Source organism: Dermacentor silvarum, chromosome 2, assembly GCF_013339745.2.
Source record: "Dermacentor silvarum isolate Dsil-2018 chromosome 2, BIME_Dsil_1.4, whole genome shotgun sequence".
In the NCBI taxonomy this organism is placed as follows: Eukaryota; Metazoa; Arthropoda; class Arachnida; order Ixodida; family Ixodidae; genus Dermacentor; species Dermacentor silvarum.
Genome location: NC_051155.1, coordinates 138047297 through 138069870, shown reverse-complemented (window position 1 = coordinate 138069870; position 22574 = coordinate 138047297). Strand labels below are relative to the sequence as shown.

General features: G+C 46.5%; 1 protein-coding gene across 1 annotated transcript in view; it reads right to left on the bottom strand.

Moving 5' to 3' along the window:
• LOC119441826 (corepressor interacting with RBPJ 1) overlaps positions 1-20746 on the bottom strand; it is a 36596-nt gene extending 15850 nt beyond the window's left edge. Inside the window, exons 1-6 of the mRNA XM_037706458.2 lie at positions 20575-20746; positions 19838-19932; positions 18445-18521; positions 16592-16664; positions 11668-11810; positions 1565-1674 (exon numbers count right to left, since the gene is read on the bottom strand). Coding sequence (XP_037562386.1) covers positions 1565-1674; positions 11668-11810; positions 16592-16664; positions 18445-18521; positions 19838-19932; positions 20575-20646 — 570 coding nt within the window. The 5' untranslated portion in view covers positions 20647-20746. The remainder of the gene's footprint in view (positions 1-1564; positions 1675-11667; positions 11811-16591; positions 16665-18444; positions 18522-19837; positions 19933-20574) is intronic.
• Between the last annotated feature and the right edge of the window lie 1828 nt (positions 20747-22574).

Below are 22574 nucleotides of genomic sequence, written 5' to 3'. Positions count from 1 at the left end.
GGCGCTAGCGTCCAACTGAAACGAAGCGGCGGAGTCCACATCGCCACAGCCATCAGTTGAAATCGTACGTGAATGACAGCAACGCCGGAACGCTTCGAGCCTATTTGTGCCTTTAAAGCCTGTATTCTTGCATTTACCGCCGCGCATAACACTGCGTTGGCCGCGGCCTTTCGCAACCGCGTAGCAATCATCCACGATCGCATCGATAGCGGCCGCGGTTTTCACCGCAGCGGTTGTAGCGAACAGTATTTTCATTTTTACTCGGTATGCGCGTAGGGCGCGCGCCGTAATCGCGATGTGCGCGCGATAGTACAAAACGTGTCTGCATGCTTGGTCTACCCGTTTCGCATACGTGCAGGGCTTGAAAATCGTTGTTTTGGTTATAGTGTGGTACCGCTTATAGTGCAGATATTCGCGACTCCGGCGACTTACGTTATAAGCGGTCTACACTGTACATCGCGTTTTCGGAGTCTTGTCCTTTACACCAATGACTCCCATTGTGTTATATTCCCATTTGATATGTCACCATTCCGTAACGTTTCCGCATTTTACGTTGCGTTTGAATGCGCCACTCACGTAAATTCTGCGGTGCAGAGGAAAATTTGCTCTCGCATGTTGCAACAAGCAACTGGCACTTTGCAACAAGCAAGTGGTACGTTGCAACAAGCTAGCGAAGTTTGCAATAAGTGACCTAAGTTAAAGAAGTCAGGTGCTGCATAAGCATAGGGAGAAAACGTGCAGAGAGCAGTTTTTGGCAAAGCACCCAAAAAGGTTTAAATCAGTTAAAACCTACCAGGAACCACGCTTGCTGGGCGAAATCCACTGAGCGCAGGGCTACATTCACTGTGGGGCCAGCAAGGGCCTTATTTACGCAGCATAATTGCCAGTTCTCTTCAGTCAGCTTTGCCGCAATGAAGCCGTGTTATGTGGTGGAGTATATCAAGAGTGGCAAGAGGCCACTGTCACAGAACACCGTACGTGTCTCTTAATTATACACGCGTGCACACGTTATCGCTGGTCCGAGTATGAGTGCCAAGATAATTGTACTGGCAGCCATTAAGACCTGTTTTTGATGTTGGTGTGGCGATTGGCGTCCTTTCTCACTGTTATGTTTTCCTGGTTATTACGTTGTTGCTTTTTTGCCACCCCTTGAAAAACATATCAATGAGATTCTACGGTATAATGTATAATATAGCCGATATGCGCCTATAGCGTATATCGGCTACTATAATGAAGGTATTCTTGTGTGGGATGTGACGTTGTTGTAATGAGGTTCGATCATAGTTAATTATTGGCAAGATCCTCCATACCTAAAAAAAAAAAAAAAAGGCACACCCTTTAGGCTTTCTGTAGAGAAAAATAGCCCAAGTCTTGCAAACACCTGAAACATAAGCAAAGCGAAAATTGCTGCTACAGCCTGGGGCACCACATAGTTATCTTGAGGAAAAATAAGTTTCGTCTTCAACAGCAGCTCTGTCTTCTTTGACAAGTCACTTACGACTAAACAAACACTCACAAACATTCACAAAAAAAAAAGAAAGAAATTTAATCAGCTCTCATTCACCTGATTTGCCTGGTTCGCATTGAAGCGGTGTCCCAAAGCGTTGGCCTTCAGTTGGAGTCCATCATCCCTCATTTGTTTCATCAATTCCAAAGGGTCCATGCTTACACCACCTGAACAGAGACCAGGACAGCCATTTTGCGATTTTACACCACAAAGTAATAATAAACCCAGCAGCAGTGGGGATGGGACAATGATTCATCTTTCAGGCTACTGTCGCAGTCATCCAGACTTCTGCGCAATGAATTACACATAATTAATAACTTGTAATCAATTACGTTTTTTGTAGTTTTGTAATTTAATGATTACTTTGTTTACTCAGTAACACTCACTGTAATTCAATCACTTTTTTTTCAGTAACCAACTACATGTAACCAGCTACTTTATTTAAGAGACAAGGTGTAACAGGCGACGCAGCTTTGATCCCATGAATTTGGTAGGAACTACAGTAGAAGACCTGAGATCATGCCACGCAGCAGCCTCACAGATGAGCATGCTTAGACTGGAAAATTTGGGAGCTCAGTATTTGTTTACTCATTTTAAAGCTGCACCAGATGTTGGCCAGTGCTGATATGTCTCAATAACGACGGCCACTTAGGACGTTAATGCCAGGAAATCGCATACAAAGTTTTTTTCAACTTTTGATTGGTCCAACCGGGAGCCCGTCTTCTTAAAGTCCCAGCAACAATGAAACGCTGCACTTCACAGAGTACCCAGATGCTGAATAAGAACAATCTTGTGTGCAAGATATCCATATGTTACAACACTGCACTTCCACCCAGCGCACACATCGAGCGAGTTTTCAGTGTTGCTGCTGATGTCTTTACAAAAACGAGGGAAAAAGACTAACGAAATTTTTGCAAAGAAATTGTGAACATAAGCAATGGGTGTAGGGCTGTGGAGAATGCAGAGAACCAGGCCAGTTTGTTCTGTTTGCTGTATCTGTGGAATGTTAATAAAAGTTCGGAGGAAAGTACTGCATAAGTACAGTTAAACCTGGATATAACGAAATTGACAAATTCCCAAAAAACTTCGTTATTAAGAGGATTTCGGTATATGCAGGTTTGACACGAAAATTTGAAAAATAAACGTTTACCGTATTTACTCGATTCTAAGGCGCCCTCAATTGTAACACACACCCGTTTTCGTTTTTGTCGAAGCACTCATCCTCGGAATGTCACACCAGGTACCGGATGCATGGACGCGTGTCGTTTCGCACAAGCGCGAGGCATCGGAAACTGAAGAGCGAGCGTCACGATGGCGTCGTAGCGTCGTATAGTGTTACAGTAGAACCTCGCTGTTACGTTCCGGGGGGCTGCGTTTTCCCGGCTGTTACGTCGTTTTCGACCGGTCCCGGCACAGCTCCCATAGAACTCAATGCATTGGTAACCCCGCTGTTGCGTCGCAACTGTGGGACCGTTCCCGCATCATACGTTGCGAACTGCCACCCCGCGCCGGAACGAGCGGCCATTTTGACTTTTCATGTCGCTTGCCTTGGTGGCTTGACGATGGCATTGGCTGCCCAAAGTGCCGGGGGCGACAACTATGACGTATTTTCGGTTTCAGCCAGCAAAAGTATGGCCCTTGAGATCCGTATTTGCTATATAAAGATGGTGTCCATGACGCGTTGTGGCCCTAAAATTGGTTTTGGCTCATAACTATTCTGTATTTAAGGGTACGGCCACGCTAGCGGCGAAAAATGCGCGCGTCATGCAGCGAGCGGCAACTTAGCGGCAAGTTGCCGCGCGTCAGCGCCTTGCCACGAGGCCACCGTGGCACGCGCGTCTCGCCGCGCTGATAAGATATCCCGCGATCTCCGAACGGGCGAGCAACACCGCGAGCGCTCGTTGTTTCATGCGAGAAACGACGATCGTCGATTGAAAACCCGGCGCGGACCGGCGGCGTTCCGGTTGTGCTTAAAGCCCCTATATATAGGGGCTTTAGTTGTGATGGCTCCGTGACGTCACCCTCGTCGCTCCTTGATTGGTTCTTCATCTCGCGGCACGCGGCATTTGCCGCAGAAATGGGTCTCGAACCCACTTCGCGTGGCACGCCGCAAGACCCCCGATTCCTGTCGCTCTTGCTGCGCGTTTTTGCCACTAGCGTGGCCGTACCCAAGTCCAACGGCGATAACGCAGTCGCTGAGCGCCGTATGCTGTATGTGCGAGTGAAAACGTGCGAGGGGAGCCGACGACCGCGTCTAAATCTTGCGCGCACAAGAAAAGCAGGGAGGAAGCGCGCCTTCTTCGGTTGCGCTCGAGGCATTGGCGAGGAAGCGAGGGGGGAGGGATAGCGGGCGGCGCACGGTCGCGCAGGCCGTATCTTGAAAGCGATCTGCGTTGGGGCAGAGTCTAGCAGTGTCGGTGCGTCGGCGGCTCATAGCTTTCTGCGTGCTGTGTGTTCTCGGCGCTCAGTTTGCGTTGAAGTGATAGACAACAGCACGAAGGTCACTTCGGTCGCTTCTCCAGCGGCTTCCACACGCCGCCAGCATTTGACAGCGTGTGTCCGCGCTCATCGAGTCTGATGTGCCACAGCTTGTACCAGCGCGTCGGCAACATCAGCTGGAAAAGGAGAGAGTGCCAGCTTGGGCGGGCTAGGCCAGCTGCAGCAAGCGGCAGGATCAGATCTGAATGAAGGGAGGGGGAAAGGTCACGCCCGCGGCAGGCAAGATCGCCGGGTCGAGGGATGCAGGGCCGCCTCGCACACGCACGCACGCACACGTGCGCTCGCTTCGCATTCCATCGCGGCGGAGAAGGTGCTTCCGGTTGCTGCTCGTGCAAAAATGACAAAATTTGGGGCGAAATTTCTAGGTGGTCGGAGGGGGAAATTCGTTATATCGGGGGGTCTCCCGCTGCCACTTCGTTACGTAGAGGTCTCAAATACATGTGCTTCTTGGAGTAACGGCGGGGAATCGAAAAACTTCGTTATATCCAGGAATTCATTATATGAAGGTTCGTTATAAGCAGGTTTAACTGTAATAGATTACTTATGAGTGATTCTTCAATTACTTTTGTGGGGCAGTAATTGGTAACAGTAATCAATTACATTTCTGAATGAGGTAATTATAATCGGTTACTTTTTTTTTCTCTTTAACGAGTACAAGTCTGCTGTAATCACCATCAGCCTCTCTCAAAGACTTTTCAGCAACAATATATTACATGAAAGCTGATGGTCCCCCCCCCTCATACTATATCTTTTTTTTCAGTAAACTCGCCCTTGATGGAACGAATGCGAGAATATTTTCTATCCCACCCATTTGAGATTTCCCGGCAAAGGTCCACCCCCCACAAGCTCTTTGGCCGCTTCGAGCGTGACGCGAGTGAAGTGTGAACTCCAACCAAGTCTATCAGATGTTATAATTATTTCCGATGCAGAACTCACCAAGTGATTTATCTGGTATGACACCGCATGGCAACACAGGGGGCTACGAGAAATGCCATAGCGGAGTGCTCCAGATTAATTTTAGACAACTTGGAGATCTTTGCTGTGAACCCAGAGAAAGGTACATGAGTGTACTTGCAATTGAGCAACTCCCGTAGAAATGTGGCCACTGAGCTAGGGAATTGAACCTACAACCTACAACCTCGCGATCAGCATAAGAATGGCCCCATAGCCGCCAAGCCGTTGTAGCACGCCTAATAAAAAAGTGCGTATCTTTTTTTCATGCAAGTGCTGCTGCAGCGTGTCCATCTATGTGAGGACTGCTGTGTACAATGGCACAAAATATTATAAAGACATCTGCAAAATAGTGAGCGCGCTGAAAATTGTAGCCAACAATAATGCATAAAGTAAAAGAATATGATTGCGTCTGCCAATATGAATGTTCTCATGTGCTGGCCTAGTTATGCAACCAGTTATATCAATCTTATAAACTGATTTAACATAGTCATGTGGTGACAAAAAGAAAAATTTCACCAGACCACACCTTCCACCAACACAACTGCTTCCCAACAATCACTGTAGACCAAAATAGTTAGAAAATAGAAAGAAAATATGAAAGTTGCCTTGAAAGTGGTTATGAAAGACGTTCAGAAGGTTAGACTGCCATATCCAAACAAGATGACCTCACCATTTAACTATCGGGCACCACATCTTAACACTGTTTCCTACAGCCCACGCAACGTCGCCTTGGTCCAAAAAGAGTTTCAGAAAGAGAAGGAAGGAGTGCTGTGCAAGCTCACCAGCCCATTTTGAGGAATATTACGGCAAATTACCAGAAGCCTGTTAGCGCATAAAATTTTAAACAAAACAAAAACACATCTTCCATGCAACAGACTTATTCCTCCTTTCGGAGGAATAAGTCTGCATTTTTTTTTTTTACAGCAGTAGACCAAAGGACCCTTCTCTATACACAAAAAGGTATTGTGCGATGGAGAGACAGCCCTTTTACTTTAATAGGTTAGTAAAGAAAACGAAGGTTTTTTAAAGAATTAGTGCTTTGCAGAGTTAAAAGGTTGCATTCTGTTATTTGTGTTATACGGTCTTATAAAATAATTTACATTTGAGGAAGCTAAACATAGAAGTAGCTGGTTGCAATCAATGAGCTTATGTAATAGGTGCACTGGCACCTGTTTGTAAGAATCTTATTTCTGAGTAGAACTAGGATCTTCACATAGCAGCCACCTTTTTATATTCAAAGCTTGGTTGAAAAGAACAGCATCATGAAATGGAACTTAATCAATAATAAAAAAAAAAAAAATTCAGATGTCAGAGTACTATCCCAACCTTCCAGCTTAAACCCTAGGAGGAAACATGATGTGTTATTAAGATGACTATAAGTCTCACCAAAGAATTGCATTTTGCCCAAGCAAGTATGGCATGAACTTTATTTTGTTTGAAATCACGAATATATTTTAGTTTCACTGGCCATCCCAACTATAAGAAATGTTCTTATATAAAGATCAGACTGTGTTTCTGTGCAAGATTCTTGGTGCACCCTTCTTTTTTTTTCTTTAATCTAGTGGGACATTTAACCCCAAGTTGCCTCTATAAATCGATAAATTTGATTGATAGGTTTTCAACACGTTGTTAAACCCTTCCTTTAGAATACTTCTACTAGCAATGCCATGCAGCATCTGAAGTAGCAACTGAACTATGGCGCAGATTTTACAATTTCTTGGCAGACTGGGAGTCTGGAAAAATAAAACTTTGACTAAAGGTATCGTCGAAGCTAGCCTTAGTACTCCTAGCACTCCCTCAATAAAACGTGAAATTTGCGCTTTGGCCAACTCGGCAATGTACAGTTAAACCTGCTTATAACGAACCTCCATATAACAAATTCCTAGATATACCGAAGTTTTTCTATTCCCCGCCGTTACCCCATAGAAGCACATGTATTTGAGACCTCTACGTAACGAAGTGGCAGCGGGAGACCCCCTCGAAATAACGAATTTTCACCGCCGGCAACCTAGAGATTTCACCCCAAATTTTGTCATTTTTGCGCGAGCAGCAACCGGAAGCACCTTCTCCGCCGCGATGGAATGCGAAGCGGCAGCATCGCGCTTGACGCGTTCGAATTCGAGGCGACAGCGAGGTGAGAGCGAGCGCACGTGTGCGTGCGTGCGTGAGGCGGGCTTGCATCCCTCGACCCGGCGATCTTGCCGCCGCGGGCGTGACCTTTCCCCCTCCCTTCATTCAAACCTGATCCCGCCGCTTGCTGCAGCTAGCCTAGCCCGTCAAGCCAGCACTCTCCTTTTCCAGTTGATGTTGCTGAAGAAATAAAAAACGTTCTTTTTTTTTTCCAATGCGCTGGCAGCACCACTCTTTGGTTACTGCGCAAGTCTCTGCGCTTCACTTCATGAACCTGACACTAGGTGACACTATAGGGCTGTTTATGTTAGAGTTACTGTGCATATACAGCAATGCTAGTTTACGTTTATAATCCAATATAACACGAGCGCGCGCGCACGCTACGTCCCGTTGGCGAAAACGACCTTCTCTATAGTCGAGCGCACAGGCGCAGCCAATGTAACCGGCGGCTTCCGACGCGCCCCGACGGGCCCGACGCCAAATTGGCTCCTGACCCATTCGCACGTTGGTTGTGCCGACTGCGCCGACCCACAATGCCATTTCGCGCGAAGAAATAAAGGCGCCCACGCCGCTTTGCCAATGGTCGCAGACAGCAGTTCAAAGCGGCGCACGAGCTTGGGATTGTTCTGTGCATGCTCTGACGATAACAGCCGATGGCGCGCGCGTGGGAGTATAGAGGAGATAGCGTTTCGGCTGGCGCAGCGCAACCGGCGTAGCATGACTGGCCGCAAACGACGATGGCCCGCATGCCGATAACGTCGGGCTATAAAGGGGCCGCTACGACGCCATCAGTAAGCGGTAAGAATCGAGTAAATACGGTAAGCATTTCTTTTTCGAATTTTCGTGCCAAACCTGCATATAATGAAATCCTCTTTATAACAAAGTTTTTCGAGAATTTGTCAATTTTGTTATATCCAGGTTTAACTGTAGCTACAAACTAAATTTCCGTAACACTGGTTAAACTGACAGTCGCAGGCGTAATATCTGCACTTCACGACGTGCATCGTGATTGGTGCACAGAAACTGAAGCCGCGTTCAGTGCAAAACTGATCAGCAGCTGAGCAAGCTTCTCTGTCGCCTAAGCAACCACCGCGCGCCCACATCACGCTGTCAGTGATTTTTTTTTTTTTTTCCATTCGCTCCACGTGTCATGCTCCTCCTCCACATCACCCTCGTTGCTCTCCTCTCCCATCTGCAGGCGCACCTCGTTGAGAAGCGTGCTCGCTACTGTGTTTGTCGGTGGGATATTCCCATGGAAGCTGCATTATAACCGGTATTTCATCTCGCGCGGCTGCACTGTAAATGGTATACATGGAGTTCTATGGGAGGGTAAACGGGAGTGGCAAAAGGCTGCGTCGTAGCTAGTTCTGCACTATAAATGGCTAAGTTATAAGTGGTTTATACTGTATATAGTAATTGCAGTGAGAGGGAGAAGTGACATGACAGTGAGCTGCTGCTTGATGGCATATTCGATGCAGGAGTTTTTGAACTGCTGCACTGAACAAGTGCCGATCGCCATGAAAGGCGATATACTCTGTGCATGACGATCCGGTATTTCTTGGTTTGGGAGATGAATTTATTTTGTTGTATTTAACGGGAGGACAATTTTAGTGACCTTTTAAACAAATGAATCTTTATGAGAATTTCAAGGGGAAGTGCATTTACTTCATTATAGCAACTTATTTCATTAAGCCCGTTTTGTTATAACAAGGTTTGAGTGTATATTGATGTAGAGGGCACCTCTCCAATTGTGGCTATAAAGCAGGAGACACACGGTACGATTCGGCGTCCGATCTGACGTGCGGCGCCACATCCTCCGACGTGCATACGAATGAGCGAGTTGCGCATAAGCTCCGCCCAGATCTTGCACCCCAGCTTGTATGCTCGGAAGACTTCATATCCTCGTCGATTAATACAAAATAAACAAGTTTGCGCAATGCGGCTTCGCTTTACGCGAACACTGCAAGTAAAATTATGTCCTTGCAAAAGACAACACTTCACAACGGTGTGAATGGTTAACAACACTTCACAAAGGGCCGGCAGGCCTAGCTCGGCGGTTGCCACAGCCGACGGCTCTGGCAATCGAGCCCGAGCTCGTTGAAGTGCGCTTATTTTTGCCAACACGATTAACACTGTACATGTAGGTTACCCGCAATTAAATACAACTGGATTATTAGACGCCATCGATAAGGGCAAGCGTGCAAGCTAACCGAGCAGCCTTGCTCATACGGTCGGTGTCCCATGCTGTCGCATCGCGGCTCCCGGCTCAACTGGCCAGTAGCCGAGTGCTTGTGTACTAGGCGCTGCTTTGCAAAGCAGGCACACGTTCGAGATGATTTTACTAAACTGATAACTATTTCGCGACAGAAACGAATTGTAGCAATGCTGTTGCAGCCGGCAAAAAAAAAAAAAGAAAAAAAAAAAAGCGCCAAGAAATCGACCCGTCGACGCCGCCTCTGTGGAGGGAACGTCAAAGAATGTCACATGCCAGCCGCTCTGTCATTGGCTGCGGTCAAACAACGATGCGCTTGTCGGATGCGTCAGACGGTGAAAATTTGTCCAGTTTGTCGCACGCCGGGCATCCGATCCTCGCTTCGGCACGGCAAAACGCCTCGGTTCCGGCTGCCACTCCGGCGCGGGACGCCGAATAGGACCGTGTGTCTCCTGCTATACAGCAATTATGCACGTTTGCACGTTTTCCATAAATTTCTGAAGCACAGGCACTTCACACTGTCACAACCAAATGATGAGGTTCATAAAAGACTGCACCAGTCTGGCCTGAATGGCAGATTTCCGTGCATATAACCTGCACAAATAACCGCACAAGAAAATCTTTAAATCTTTGTTAAAGCATCCCTGCGAGAATGATCAACTCAAGGCAAAGCTCCAGAAGCAACCTTGCTTTGCGCTAATTGACTAACGCTGCTTCTGCTGTCCTGCTCTATGGGGGTGCTGCATGGCATCACAGCGGGTTCATGGCTATCATAAAGCCGCACCAGAACCTCACTTTGTAGTCAAATTTCCTGAACTGCTTGTGCAGGCTACATGCACGGAAATATGGCAAGTGTGTACCTTTAGCAACCCTTTAACGTAATACAGAAACTTGCTGGCGATGACCGTCCCTTGGTAGAAGCGAAACAATGGCATGAAAACTTTTCCTGGCTTTGATCAGCGGATGAGGCCGAAGAAAATTTTGTGCATGCAGGCACAAAACAGGCAGCCAACTGCAAAATCTTACAACAACATGAAACAGAATGAGCTGGCTGCTTGAACGGCACCCTTGGCCTGGGATGTACTACAACCATCTGCTTTGGGAAGTTGTTTCCTGCCATCGGGAGTAGAGGAGAGGCCTGTTCAAAAACCGTGGAAACCAACTGCCGTGGCGGGGAGGATGGCACAAGTTTATCCAAATGAGAAACACCTGGTCCGCCTGGTATTCTTGATATAGTTTCGCTAATGCCCCACGAGTCTTCCCCGGAGGACGAATCACACACCGGTGCTAGGGAGAAGAGAAGGAGATGAGCGCAAAATAGTGCCGCTCAAAAATTTTGGTTGACTTTTGCAGTTCTTTTGCAGGGACTTCTGCAGTTCTGCATGTGCACGGCCAAACGGTGCAACATGCACAGGAACAATGTCTGTTTCTTTGAATGCAAGTTGATGACAATGGTGGCCGATACCATACAATAATAAAATGAACACAGGTGACTGTTACAAGCACCAGCTCATGGTTTACAAAAAATACAGCTGACCAAATTTTTTTTGTTCATGATGCACAAACCTATGACATCAGTGGCAGCTTTCTATAATTAAAATATATGCTGCATAAGCGTCAGCACTGCAATGTTGGTAATATGCAGTTTTCGATCCCTTACTCCTCTGCCATGAAATTTTAGCCCAGTGTGTACAAGCAGGACACCACTTAGTTTGACGCTGTGGACAAAACATCCCAAGAAGAAACATTCCCATTGACTGAAACATTAAGAAAGGGCCCTATTCATGGGCCTAAGCAATGGACTTGGTCAGTCACAAGGATAGAGACCACCTGGGAGTGTCAAGTGCTGAGGCCTCAATTCAGCTGTGATGTTGATTAAAAAAAGATGGGCAGTAGTATTTATAGATTATCTCACTACAATATCAAAAATGGCCGCTCGTATCATGAGAAAAAGAAGGCTTCGTTAGCTGGGGGGGAAAAAAATGGGCAGGCTCTGCGTTGCTGCTTGAAGTTCTCGTACCAGTCTAGTCATGATACCATACACAGTCAACGATCGAATATTTCGACACCGATAATTTGGACATGCTCGATTGTTCAGACATTCAGACAGCTCGGTAGCACTGCCACTAGCCCATTTCTCTTTATCTTACCTATAAAGATACCTCGTGGTGCCCGTGGAGGGGAATAGCCCCTTTCTCAATGTGAAGAGAGGACCACCAATTCTCATTGGGTATGCAAAAGTAAACACTAGGAGTGTCCGTATAGTGAAATTTCCTAATCGCATCAAACACAAATACGAATATTCAAGAAAAACAACATCCGAGTATTGCGCGGAACATAGAACAGTTTATATCAAAAGGCTCACCTGAAGACGTAGAAGCCTGGTTGAACATAGGGCACTCCCGATCGGTGTTGATGTGGCCCCAGTTGTGGCACTTGATACAACGAACATTGCGCACAGGGATGCCGAACGGCTGATCACGAATCTCCTTGTTGTCCTTGGCGAAGCTGCAATGGTAACAGATCCCTCTTAGGTTCAGGGAGCACCAAGCCAAATTGTAAAACATACTTTTTTTCCCTACCTACCTTAGCCTTAGCTAACCTAATCCATGCACGTATAGGCTAGCCGATCTGATTGACCCACCGAGCTCCAACACGATGCTATGCCATAAAAGAGCAGCCTACTCTCTATAATTCAAACTCATCAGGCCACTTTGAAAATCTTGGTTATACACTGGAAGTTGTAAGGCACAGTCTCAGCAGTGCCCACCACAAAATTATTTCACATGATTCATTATTAGAGGAAATAGGAGAAATTAAAACATTGCATTGCTATGCTGGAAAGAGGTGAGCTTTGCTGCCAACGTAGACACTCTCTCCCTTTGCCTTGACTAGCATCGACAAGCAACATTCCTCCCCAGGCATCCCCCACACCGGAGCCAAGGGACCATGTCATGTTTATGTCCCGAGCCCTGCCTCCGTTTTTTCTCTTCTCTTAACTTTTTGCTATGGTGGTTTTGCTTATTCTGCACTGGATGATTTACCGAAGTCACGTGCTACAATCGCTGAAACTGCAGGCAGTACATTTTACGAACAGGTGTTTGTGCATGTGACATCGTGATTCTGTGGCAGCAAGCGAGGCTCCTTCGAGAAGTACACACTAGAGCTCTGCACGGGCCCGGGCCGGCCCGAAAGCCTGGGCCGTCCGAAGCGTTTTTTTGGCGGGCTCGGGCCGGGCCCGGGCTTAAAGCCACGGGCCTGGGCCGGGATTCGGGCTTGAGGCCGCGGGCCCGGGCCGGACTCGGGCTTGAAGCCACGGGCCCGGGCTAGACTCGGGCCCGCTCATTGAAGGACTTAAGTACGTAGGCCTTCGAGCACACGCAACCGTTATGCATTACATGCTTCAATGCATTCTGTGCCAAGCTGAAGTCACACTTGAAAAATGACTGTCATCGTCATCATCAGCCTATATTTATGTCCACTGCAGGACGAAGGCCTCTCCCTGCGATCTCCCATTAACCTTGTCTTGCAATAGGTGATTCCAATTTGCGCCTGCGAATTTTCTAACTTCATCACCCCACCTAGTTTTCTGCCGTCCTAGACTGCGCTTCCCTTCTCTTCGTATCCATTCTGTAGCTCTAACGGTCCATCAGTTATCCATCCTACGTATTACATGGCCTGCCCAGGTTCATTTTTTCCGCTTAATGTCAACTAGAATATCGGTTATCCCTGTTCTCTGATCCACACTGCTCTCTTGACTGCATATCTTATCGGATGACTGTATATCTTATCGAAGAAAATAGTAAAACAGATCATGTTCTCATTTTAACAGCTGAGCTGTTTCAGCCGCTAGTGTCTGCTGAATCCAAAAAAGTGTGCCGATCCTGGTAGCAGTGTAGAAAGGGTCCAAGCGCAATGGCACATACACCTGTGAACTAGCGAAGCTGAGCCTGGATAAGTCTAGCTAAGAATGGTGGGGACTACTTAAACCTAGTCAGTCATCGATAGGCAATTGATAGCCAATCAATAGCTAGTCGATAATTGATCAATAACCAATAAATTCCGGAAACTTCTGTAGGTGACTTGGTAGTGCTTAGCCTAGCCCTAATACGTGGCCAATATCTCGCGATAGAAAATCGAAAGCCAATAAATAGCTCATCGATAATCAATCAATTATAAATAAATTACGGGGAATGCTGGGGATGACTTGGTAGTACTTAGCCTAGCCCAAAAGCTAGGACTAGTTAGGTGCCCATCAGGTCCGCTGTCTCTTTAGCATTGCGCCGGCAGTGCTACGCTATTTTTATTTTCCACAAAAACAAACATTGTTTCCGCGTAAAGAAAAATAAATTATACAAAGAACCACTCCTCAAACCATTTCCATGTTACCGCTTTTGCGATTGCACTATTACCAGTGTCGATAGTATTGCATTATTTTAGCGCTAAGGCCAGTTACTTTTGTGCTTCAATGCATAAAACAGCGTTTTCCTCAAAAAGTTAACTGGAACGCCCATTCATTTCGTCGGACACTTTGAAAATTTATTCCTCGAAACTGGTTCAGTCCTGAGAATTCATTCCAAGTGGATACGCCTTGCGAACGCAGCGGCTATAATTCGTAGATTGAAAGATGTGCCGTAAAATAATTAATGAAAAAGTTAATTAGCGTTATTATGTTAATTCTTCAAATAGGCGTTGTTTTCTCTTGGAAGTAATGACCGCCTCATCGAGTAGTTTAGATCAAGGATTATTATATAAATGTGCAATCTGCAACAGGCAATTTTTAAAATTTTGGTTCAGCTAAAATGAAACACCCTGTATATTTGCACACTAAATGACATCATAGAACCATATCGTACAAATCAAGGTAAGTGCATGGGCACCAGCGGAAAAATAGCAGCACAGGCAATGGGCCGGATTACTGATGTTCCCGTTATTATCCCGATTACTGATGGCCTTTTATTGCTTATATACTGCAGCTGAATAAACCTCGAGAACGTGAGGCTGAAAGATACGGTACAATCTGTAAGTAAAAAAAGATTTTTTTTACTCTTACAGGCCGGGCCTGGTCACGCACATGCGGGCCCTAGCTAAGCTTAGTAATGAACGCCCGGGCCCGGGCCGGGCCCGGGCTCAATAGCACGGGCCCAGGTCGGGCCCGGGCTGGTGGTCTCGGTCATGTACGCCCGGGCCCGGGCCGGGCTCAGGCTCTGTATTACGGGCCCGGACTGGGCTCGGGCCTTGTAAAGCGGGCCTGGGCCGGGCTCGGGCCGAAAAATCCGGCCCGTGCAGTGCTCTAGTACACACAAGCTTTTGTTTGAAATGTCGACTATTTTCGGGTGATGCAGAGGTTTGCTACTTTGCAGACATATTCATAAGTGCACTTCAGGTTTCATACAAAACATTTGACTCAAAATTCAAGGAGAGAGAAACAAACCTTGTTTGTACACATACACTGAGAAACAGTGAAATTTTGCAACCGGGCGCAAAGGGAACTCGCCACTCAATCTCCCACGCGACAGGAGGAAAGCGGGAAGGCAGTGCGGGAGGGAGGGGGGGGGGGTGCTTCTATTCTGCCAGCAACTGTGCGGGCTGTCGTGCACACCGTATCTTGAAAGCGATCTCCACACGGCTGTGACCTTTGTATGTGTTGTGCATTCGCCGCTCAGTTTCCATTGCAGCAATAGACCGCACGAACCTTCGCTCGCTGCGGCGGCTGCACTTGCTGCCAGCGTTCTGACAGTTGTTGTCTGCGGTCATCGAGTGTGATCTATTCATGTTTGCTTGTGCGCGCTGACACCACGCTTGTTAATTCAGTTAGTAAGCGAATGTGTCCAAGTTTATGCAGCCGATAAAACTACTATCCCTACTCCGAATAGCTCTCTACTAATTTGCTATCGCAATTGATGCTTCACCTTTTGGGCGAAACTGCGACCCCATTTCTTTTTTTTTTCTTCCCCGAAGCGTTTATGGCAACCTTTGGCGCCACAACTCATGACAAAGCGTAGAAACAGCACCAAGGAAGCATGCTGTTCTTAACGACGCGCTCACGACGGAAGGTACTGTCACCATGTGAACAACATACTACGTACACTATGACGCGTATTCATTCATTTGCATCGAAAATGGCACTGGAGAGACTTCTGAAAGCGCGCGCTTTTTTATTGGATCAAAACGCAACAAATTGAAAAAGTGCGCTCTGCCACGTGATGGCGGAAGTCCAATCGGAAAGGGGAGACGAACGGCGGAGGGCGCGGGTAAGGGAGAAAGGCGGAGAGTCCGAGCAGTGACGGAAAAGTTCAAAGGATGGCGCTGCTTTTAAACATTGAGAGGCTTTAGCATCCACGCGCGATTAGCATAACAAGTGCACTGATAGCTTTAATAAATACACACAAGAAGCACCTCAACTCACGCGAGGCGCACATGGGTTTCGCATCCGGGCGGCGCGGGCTCTTCAGGGTTAGCATTGCGTTGTTTTAAGGGTTAGTATGTCAAAGACCGGCCCCGCAGCACGAGTGACTTGCACCGTTTGCGAACAAAAACTAAGTCAGCTTTTGTGCATTTGACACGGCCTTCGGGAAACAAATCGGTAAGCCCCTGCTTTTCACCATCTCGGGAAACTGTCCAAGACGTGCGGAGATCTCAGGTGAGCTTCATATAGGCATTTTATATATTTTTAATTATCAATCTATTGAACTATTTTTCAATACCCTTTGAGTTTGTAGTATGCAGAACTGTAGTAGTAGTGTAGTAGTAGTATATGAACTGTAGTAGGCAGAGGAAAGTCGCATATGGTACGTAATGCTGTAGATGTTCAGCATAACAACTCACGGCTTGTCATAGGGGCATGGGCTCGGTGGACATCAAATGGCAAAATGTAATGAAGCAGCTTGCACTTTAACGCCTGGAGGTAAATGAAGTTCACTTCAAATACCATCTCGAACTGTACAAACCATGTGCCAGAGCACCAGTATCGGAATGGCAGTAGCGGTCAGCTGAATTCGGGCTCCCGCCAGGCAATGTGTTACTCGACCAAAGGTGCAATTCATGGGTCATCATTATGAGGACGACATGACAGCGGCCAATGTGGTTTGCCTTGTCCCTACTTTTATTACGAAAGACTGAAGGGTGAGCACAGCAGTCGCCGCGGTATGCAGCCTTGCCAAGAGCAAGTTCCGCTTACCCCTGGCTCGTGAGCTTAACTACAAAGATCTGCAACTGATTATGCAGCATGATGATGATGGATGGCGATAACGAATACGACAATGAGATAAAAGAAAAAGTGGGCTTACTCTTCTCGTGGTGCATTGTACTTGCGCTGCCACTCGAACTTGAATTCAGGTTCATCATCTTCCTTCTGGTGCTCTGAAAAACACAAAAGCAGCAGTTTGAAAAAAAAACTTGTGATTTAACTCAAAGGGCGAGGCATTGACAGAAATAACAAATATCATCCTGTGCTTGAGCTCCCTGGATGGTGTTCTAGCAATACAAAAGGATTACATGTTTGCATGATGCAACATGGAAGGCGACTCCTGCTGTGTGGCAGAAACAGTAGCCTGGCAGCTACCATGCATCTCAAAATGCTGGCGTGACGAGAAGCGCTGCCAGCAGCATCGCAGGTCTCTCCTGCACCACAACGGTGCATGAGATGAGACTGGCAGAAACCCATTACGGTTTTTCGGTGCCAAATGAAAATGATTAGGTAGATTTAGCTTGAAGTTTACTATACATTCTGCTCAGAGCAGTGTGTACAGACATCTGCTCGGCAGGAATGCTACTGTGAGTTCGCACAACCCTGCCCTGGCTCACCCACCGATCGAGTGTTTCCACTTGGCCTTATCATTTTTGCAACCAAATGCACTTTGTGTCGCTTGCCCACCAGGAGTCCTCTTAACACTCCCATATGGGCTGCACGAGTGCCACTGATACCGAGACATCGGGTAGCATCTATGGGGTTAAAGCGTCTTGAGTGTCAATATATTCGCTATTGCAATGAGTAACTGTGTGTTCCGAGAAGTGCTAACTAAAGGTTGATGGTACTCCATCCAGTGCCTTGATTCTGTCTATAGCTCTAAAAATGACAAGAATAATGACACACACATTTTGTCAAGATGTGCTCAAACAGATATTGAAGTATGCCTTTGACATGCCAGAATTATTCATTCTCAAAGATGTCTGCATAAAAATATCGCTCAAAACAAACAACTGAAAGGACAGAAAAATCAATTAAATGAATAACTGGTGCTGCTTCTTGAAACAATAAAGGTTAAATATGGAATTATTTCTGGAAAACAAATTAAAGAAATGAAAAGGGTTCGAGCTGCAAACTAAAGCTGGTTTTCATAATTGTCACAACATGCGTAATTTGAAAGGAGGAGCTCCAGATGTCGAAGTTGCATTCTTCAATTTCTGCAAGTTTCACAGCTTGCATGTACATTTGCTAAGGCTTAAAAGAACACAGTCAAACCTCGTTACAATAACAAAATAGGATATAATAAGGGATCCATATTGCAGTATATGCAATAACAGATACAACACAGTAATTGATATAACGAAGTAATTCTGGGTCCCCCTGGCCTTCAACTAAGTTACGTTTTACTTTGTTGTACTCATTCTCAAATCGCAAAGCTGTGCAATCAAAAAAGCAACCATTCGCAATGTTGTCCAATCAAAAAAGCAACCATGAGCCACTAATGAAACAACTCAATTTGCTCAATTCTGTTCCTTTCCTCCAATAAAACATTCACAGCTGGCTAATCGCGATGACATGGGAACGCCGCCACTTGAACCATAGACAAAGTACGAAAAGGAATAACATTGTAATAGATTTGTTACCTCATCCCTACCTGTTCACCTTTCAGATAAAAGTACCTTTTACTAGAATGATCAGGTTATCTGAAAGCGCTTTGTTTACTTCATTGCATCAATGCTAATTCTGATCTGCAGAACTTCAATCAAGTGTTAAAGAATGAAATACAACACTGTGATGACAGTTAGATTATGGAGTCATCCTTGCTAGCCACTGATGACAACTGTAAAGCCACAGCAAACGTAAGGCCTACCTCTAAACACCTGGTGGGGCTTCATACATAAAATTCAGTGCCACTGATGACAACTGTAAAGCCACAGCAAACGTAAGGCCTACCTCTTTTGACACCTGGTGGGGCTTCATACATAAAATTCAGTGACAGTTTTTCCTTGCTTTCCTTACTGACCATAGACCTGAAAAGAGGGATAAGAAATTTCAGCAACACATGTGAAATATACTGAGAGGGTGAAACATACTTTAGACCTTACAAGCAATTTGTACAACATGTGACCATAATATGAAATGTCCTCACAGTCAATGCTTCCAGCTTAAAGGGGCCCTGAACCACCCCTCAGGCTTGGTGAAATAACATAGTCCGCAGGTAGCATACGCTGCTGTGAACATCTCAGCCAAGTTTTGCTTTCGTACGCGGAGCATGGAGCTCGCAAGCGGAGTGTGAAGTCATGTTTCTCTCAAACGCTCTCGTTTCAATAGAAGCCATGTTCCTCACTCTTTTCTGGGTGCTTTATGTCGTAATAAAGCACATTCCCATACACGTCTGCTATTGGTTGCTGCGGTCGGCTACACCGTGGCCGCTGCCATGAGCCCACTGGCTAGGCGCACTGCAGCTCACCGAGGACAAATGCATTTGGCTTACGTTTAGCACGTCGTAAGCACCAAAATTGTAAGTCGTGGCTTCTACGGTAACATCCAAAATGAAATTTGAACTGCGCGCCGCGGTGACATTTCGAAGGCGGAGCGTTGTGGTCCCACCCCACTCCGCCGTAGCCTTCGCAGTGCAAGGCATTGAAGAAGGAACAGGAGTGCAGCGAAGGCAGTGTTTGATTGTCAATAACTCTGCTTCTGTTGAACGTATTGAAGTACTTTTTGCGAAGTATTTTTGAAATAGCCTATTTTCACTTCAAATGCCTTTCCCCACTTCTATAAAAAGTGATTCAGGGCCCCTTTAGACCCAAAAAGTGCAAATTTTACTAAGTGCATGATGACCACACTTAACCCCGCGATTTCGTGCTCTGAAGACATGCAAAACTTTTACATGTCTTTGCAGCCTGAAATTAGCAGTTTGTGTATTGTATTTACACCATACAGAACACCTCCTTCAGTGCAGTGACTATGCGAGTAGTTAGTGTTCTGCTGCTGTGCATGAGGTCACAGTTTCATTCCTGGCCATAATGGCCAGTGAAGGCCGAATGCTAAACGGTTGTGTACTGAGCTTTATGAGCATGTTTCAGAACTTGCCCTGGCTGACAAAAATTTGGAGCCACTTAATGTTTCTAATAGCTGATGTGGCTGGGAGATGTAACACACATTCAAGTGCTAACATTGTTCTCTGCCAAAGTGCAGTAAATGAGTACAATTAGCAAGTTTCTCTTCTAAAGGAATGGTATTATATGTATTGTGGCTCGAGGTCTGGAAGGTCTAAAGTTGTGCAAGATATTTGCAGCAACCTATTACTCCACACAATCTAAGAATATCTCAATAATGTTACCTGTTGTTATAAAGGTCCTGTTCTTTCTCATACTGCAACTTCAGCTCTTCCTGCTTTCTTTTTTCGTTTTCCGTCCTTTGCTCTGCCATCCATGCCTACAACGATGCAAAAACCAAGCATGCATCGCAAGAAAAAAAAAAAATAAATAAACGACGGGTTGCCGACAAACACTTGCAGACAGGACTGCACATAAGAACGGCCACGCACAATTTATCAACATCTAGCCCCGGAAACCAGTTGCTGCTCCGTTTTGCTTCATAAGCATCATTAGACAACAATGACACACAATAAATGGCTCAGGCGTGCAAGTTACAAGCACTCAAAACGTAAACCGCTAATGGCCGAGACATACTTTTCAGTACATTAAAATTTCGCCGATCACCGCGCACGTATTGAACACAGAATCACGCAATTTGTTCACGGGGCTAAGCAACGAAGATATTAAGAAAGCAAATCCCCACGACAAGATCTCGTCACAGAAAACACAGAATGATCTCTGTCCGCCGTACAGGGCTTGCTCGTTGCCGTTGCTAAGATCGGCAAAAAGGCCAGCCGACAGTAAACAGAACGTAGCAAAACGATGACGGGAAGCGAAAGGAAAGAAATTGGAATATTCCGGCGGATTTCGCCAAGAAACTTGCGTAATTAAGCAGTAAACAGAAGCGGCGCAAGGCATCAAGGCTGAAAAGTAGCGATCTGCACCACTGCGCCATTACAGCCAACAGCAGCGTTCTCACCCTTTTGATGTTGTCCCGTGACGCAGGGTGAAACGGTTTCTTGCACATGTAATTGTTGTATCCTTTTCCCATGGCGATGGCTTTAAAGTGTCAAGTGGAACGCAATATACGCCGGTGAACTATCCACGCATATCCGACGCCATCAACGTTACTCACTTAACAGGCGTGGACAAATGAAAGCAAAGCACATTTTAGCTTGCTTGATGATGATGATGGCATCGCGGTGCCAGCTTCGCAGCAGAATGGTCGCGAGCGTTCTCTAGCCTCAGTTGGTGCAACTTACGTAAGTTTTGTCACAGCCTTTGGTAAACATTTTTGTTAAACACTTGGTAAATATTTAGGTGCATCATTCCGCTGCGTGCTGGTCTACCCTGTCAACCTTACCTTAACCGAACTGTTAGCCGGAAAAAAAAAATAAACACGTTATTTTTACATGGACCACAATCAAGCCAGGACGTTTCAATTCCTTTCACTCTGAAATAAGACCAAAAGAAAAAAAAAATAAGTTTTCAGTTCAGGTTCGTAGCTTTTCATCCATAAGTTGCGTGCACATACTTCCACCATGCGTGGCTCAATTTTTGAATGCGTGCGCAGACTAGAGAATTGCACGGGCCGATTTTTTTCAGCCCGCGCCCGTCCCGGGCCCATTTTTAAATTGGACTGGCCGCCCGAGCCTGGCCAAAAGTTTTATGGCGAGACCCGGGCCCGGCCCGGGCCCGGAAATAATCTCCGTTACCCGCCCGGCCCTGCCCGCCATCCCTTTACCTTAGGCCCGACCCGAGCCTGGCTCGAAACCGGCCCGAACCCGGCCCGAGACCGAAAAAGATCACCGAGCGGCATTTAAAAATAATAATAATAATAAAATAGAGAACAAAAGGAATTTATTCTTAAGGCATAAATACATCTCATATGCAATTATGAACCCCATTTGACTGGTCTGAACGCAAATACCAGCGCGTGAAGTGGTACGAATCCCCCTGCCGAGTAGCATAGAATAAAGAACCAACTTTTATAGTTTATAAAAGTAGTAGTTTATAGAGTAGTTTATAGAGTAGATAAAAGAGTAGTTTATAGCCAGCAGTTTCCAACGGCGCGACTAGAGTGACCTAGCGCAACCTTGATGCGGCCCAATCCACTTCTATCGCAGCGCCACCAAAGTATATTTCCACGTCGGGCGCCTTACTGCAAAGCATGTGCCGCCCCAGCCGCTCGTCCCACTCAACCGTATTCTAAAAAAAAACGCAGCCACGACCGGTCGTGAGCGCAGAGCATGGATGGATTAAATGGAGAAAGAAAGCTTCTCGTTGTTCCATGGTGCAGCGTAATGCGCTGCTGCTAGGCGCCCGGTTGAGAACACGCGTGCAATCATTGATGGACGCAGTGCCATGTTTCAGCCACGTGACGAATTATCTTATCTTACCAGTCATCGTTTTACCAATTCGCCTTTGAAGAATCAGCAAGTCGCGAACGCGCTTACGCCGTGCTGAAAGCATTAATTACATTGATTTAGGTAAGAAATACAATGGCATCCTTTGGTTTGAGGCCACTTCGGTCTTTCTGGACTTCTACATTCTGTTCAAACATCGCAAAATACGACGGAAGAAGGAAAGGGAAGTACACGGGAGTAGCACTGCTAGCTTCCAGCTGCGCCGGGGCAACAGGTTTTTCTGAGTCGAGACCCGCGAGGATAACTCGCTGCACGTTACACGCACACCACCAGAAAGTCCGAGCCCGGCCCGGGCCCGCGTCAAAATACCCGAGCCCGACCCGGGCCCGGGTCAAAAAGCACATGCCGTACCCGAGCCCGGCCCGAGCCGCTGAAAAAACTGCCCTACCCGGCCCGGTCCAGCCCACGGGCCGGGACCGGGTTTTCGGGTAAGCCCGTGCAGTGCTCTAGCGCAGACAACGTTACTAGAACTAGGTTCAAATGCCTTCTAAAAGCGTTACACATTGCGTGCGTCATTTCGCTACCTTTTAGTAACCTTGTTCGCTACTTTCCC